Raw genomic sequence first — 2,364 nt, 5'->3', positions numbered from 1 at the left:
TTCCAAACTTAACCAATTTATTGTACTGTTTAACAAATGGGGATTTCCTATCCCAGTTTCTCATCTATGTTGGAATGTATAAGGAAGTTGGAGGAGCTATTAGAAGGTAACTAATTCATTGGAAACCTTTATTGTTTGTTGGTATTCTTTTCTTAGAAAAGTAGAAATTGTTTAAAGCTTGATGGTAAAGAGCTTGGTTTGGGTTTCATTGCTTCAAATGCCATTAGTCATGCTTTTATTTCATTGAAATTTAATCTTTTTTTGGATTACTGGGGTGTTAATCAGCATCTATTGTTTCTCATTCTTGGCACCCTCCTCTTCCTGAATGGGTTAAAGTCAACATTGACGCTACTTTATTACAATCTTATGAAGCAACTATTTGTTGAGTTTTTAAAGATCATATAGGAATAATCTTAACTACTTTTTCTTAACAATTTTTGGGTTCAAATGTATTCATTGGGATAGTGGATTTTTGGAACTACTTTCTTTTCATTCTTTGAAGAATATAATCCAAGAGTGGATGACAAAAACTAAAGGTATTATAATTGAAGTTCATAATTATAATATCATTAAGTATTTACAATATTTAATTGGGAAAGCTTCTTTTTTTTTTTTTTTTTTGAATAGAAGATGCAATATGCATTAATGAAAAAAAAAAAAAAAGAAATTACATGGGGCAGTCCTTCCTAAACAAGTGTAAAAAACTTGTAGGAAGATCTGTTTCAATAAAAGAGTCCCAAAAGAAATTGCCTAACAAAGCAAACTTGGCACAGAAATCAGCCATTTAATTACAATCTCTATGAGCAAAAAGGAATATGACGTTGTTGAAAACTTGTAAGAATGATAGGTCCGGCTTCGTACCTTTAATGGTCTTCAAGTTGATTGTGTCTTAGAGCAACTTTATGATATTAACATTGTCTCCTTCAATGATTATTCCTTTATAATCACAAAACCAATTTTGAATGTAGTTTCCAAATGAAAGAATAGCTTTGAGTTCGAGATATGCAATGTCCCAATGAATTAACTTTCTACCATATGCACATAACATTCTACCTTTGCAATCTCTTAGTACTCATGCTATACCCGCCATGTTATTTACAGACAGAGCCGCATCAACGTTCAGCTTAATCCAACCATCGGGTGGGGGACACCAATATTAGGATAGCAACAGTAGGTTGGTGTTCCAGTTCTTCTAGATTGGATTTGACTGAAGGTAAGAAACATGGGAAATGATTTCTGCATCTGTGTAAGCAATGGGAATTTCAGCATTAACGTGCTTGACCATATTTCGTGATCTCCAACTGTAGTAAACCGCCAAAGCATAGATTTTAGTAAGTCCCTTATCAGCTTTCTGTTTTAATGCCTTAATACATTCATCCAGATTTTGAAAGGAAGGGACATTGAATCCACAACTTCTCAGTTTCTGTAATAAAACTGTCAACTTGCTACACTTGATAATAACGTGTTCTGTGTCTTCATTCTCATGACATCCTCTTGGACATTCAGTGGTATTTGCCAGTCTTCTATAACATAACCAATCCTTCGTTGGTAAAGCACCATTCAAAGCTCTCCACCAGAAAAGATAAACTTTCTGGTCCAATTTTAAATTTTTCAGCCAATTATAATTGCTATACTTACTAACAAAAAGTAAGCTGTTAGCTTCTGCACATAATGTTGAAACAGTTTTCCCTGTGTTGGTATGAATTAGTTCAATTCTGTCTTCTATATTATTCGCCCCTTTCTCCAACTGCTGTATAAGCTCAATCATATCTCTTGAAAAGAATTCAGATAATTTTTCTGAATTACAATTACCCTCCTCATCCATAAGAAAGGACACTTTATTATCTGCAATGTCAATTGTATTGCACGTAGCAGGCCATCTATTGAGGCTTCTATCTAAAATCCGATTATCAGCAGTGATATTGATACTATGACCATTATTTAAATGCCATCTAACAACTGGTTTCAGGTACTCAATACCCTCTTTGATAATTTTCCAAGCAGTAGTAACTCCTCTCTTCATGCCTTCATCCCAAATTTTATCTCCAAATTTTTTGTAAAGAATTTTATAGAGGAGAGAGTTCTTGTTTTGTAAAAACATCCACTCCATTCTCGATCTTAGTGGACCCTATCTCTTCGTAGCTCCATGGATGTCAAACCCTCCTAAGCTGGTGGGTAAGCAAAGAGTGTTCCAAGCAATATAATGCAAACCTTGTTTGCCATTATCTTAATGCCACAAGAAATTCCTACACATTTTGTCAACTTTCATTAAAATTCTTTTATGAATGACTGACTGAGCTACCTAATCATGCTCGAATAGGCAGTTCTGATGAGTAGAATTCTTCCAACCAGTGATAGCCACCT

At 34.2% G+C, this 2,364-nt stretch overlaps 1 protein-coding gene across 1 annotated transcript; it reads right to left on the bottom strand.

The window, feature by feature from the left end:
• Nucleotides 1-1,192: 1,192 nt before the first annotated feature.
• LOC110111216 lies at nucleotides 1,193-2,110 on the bottom strand. Its single transcript, XM_020842991.1, has one exon. The coding sequence runs from the start codon at nucleotides 2,108-2,110 to the stop codon at nucleotides 1,193-1,195; it is 918 nt and encodes a 305-aa protein (XP_020698650.1).
• Nucleotides 2,111-2,364: the final 254 nt, after the last annotated feature.

This window comes from Dendrobium catenatum, unplaced genomic scaffold, assembly GCF_001605985.2.
Source record: "Dendrobium catenatum unplaced genomic scaffold, ASM160598v2 fragScaff_scaffold_621, whole genome shotgun sequence".
In the NCBI taxonomy this organism is placed as follows: Eukaryota; Viridiplantae; Streptophyta; class Magnoliopsida; order Asparagales; family Orchidaceae; genus Dendrobium; species Dendrobium catenatum.
The sequence above is the reverse complement of the archived record's forward strand: the minus strand, read 5'-3'. Positions and strand labels throughout refer to the sequence as shown.

What these genes read in the sequence shown, in the direction of transcription:
- LOC110111216 (XM_020842991.1), bottom strand. Translation starts at nt 2,110, where the DNA reads ATGGAGTGGATGTTTTTACAAAACAAGAACTCTCTCCTCTATAAAATT.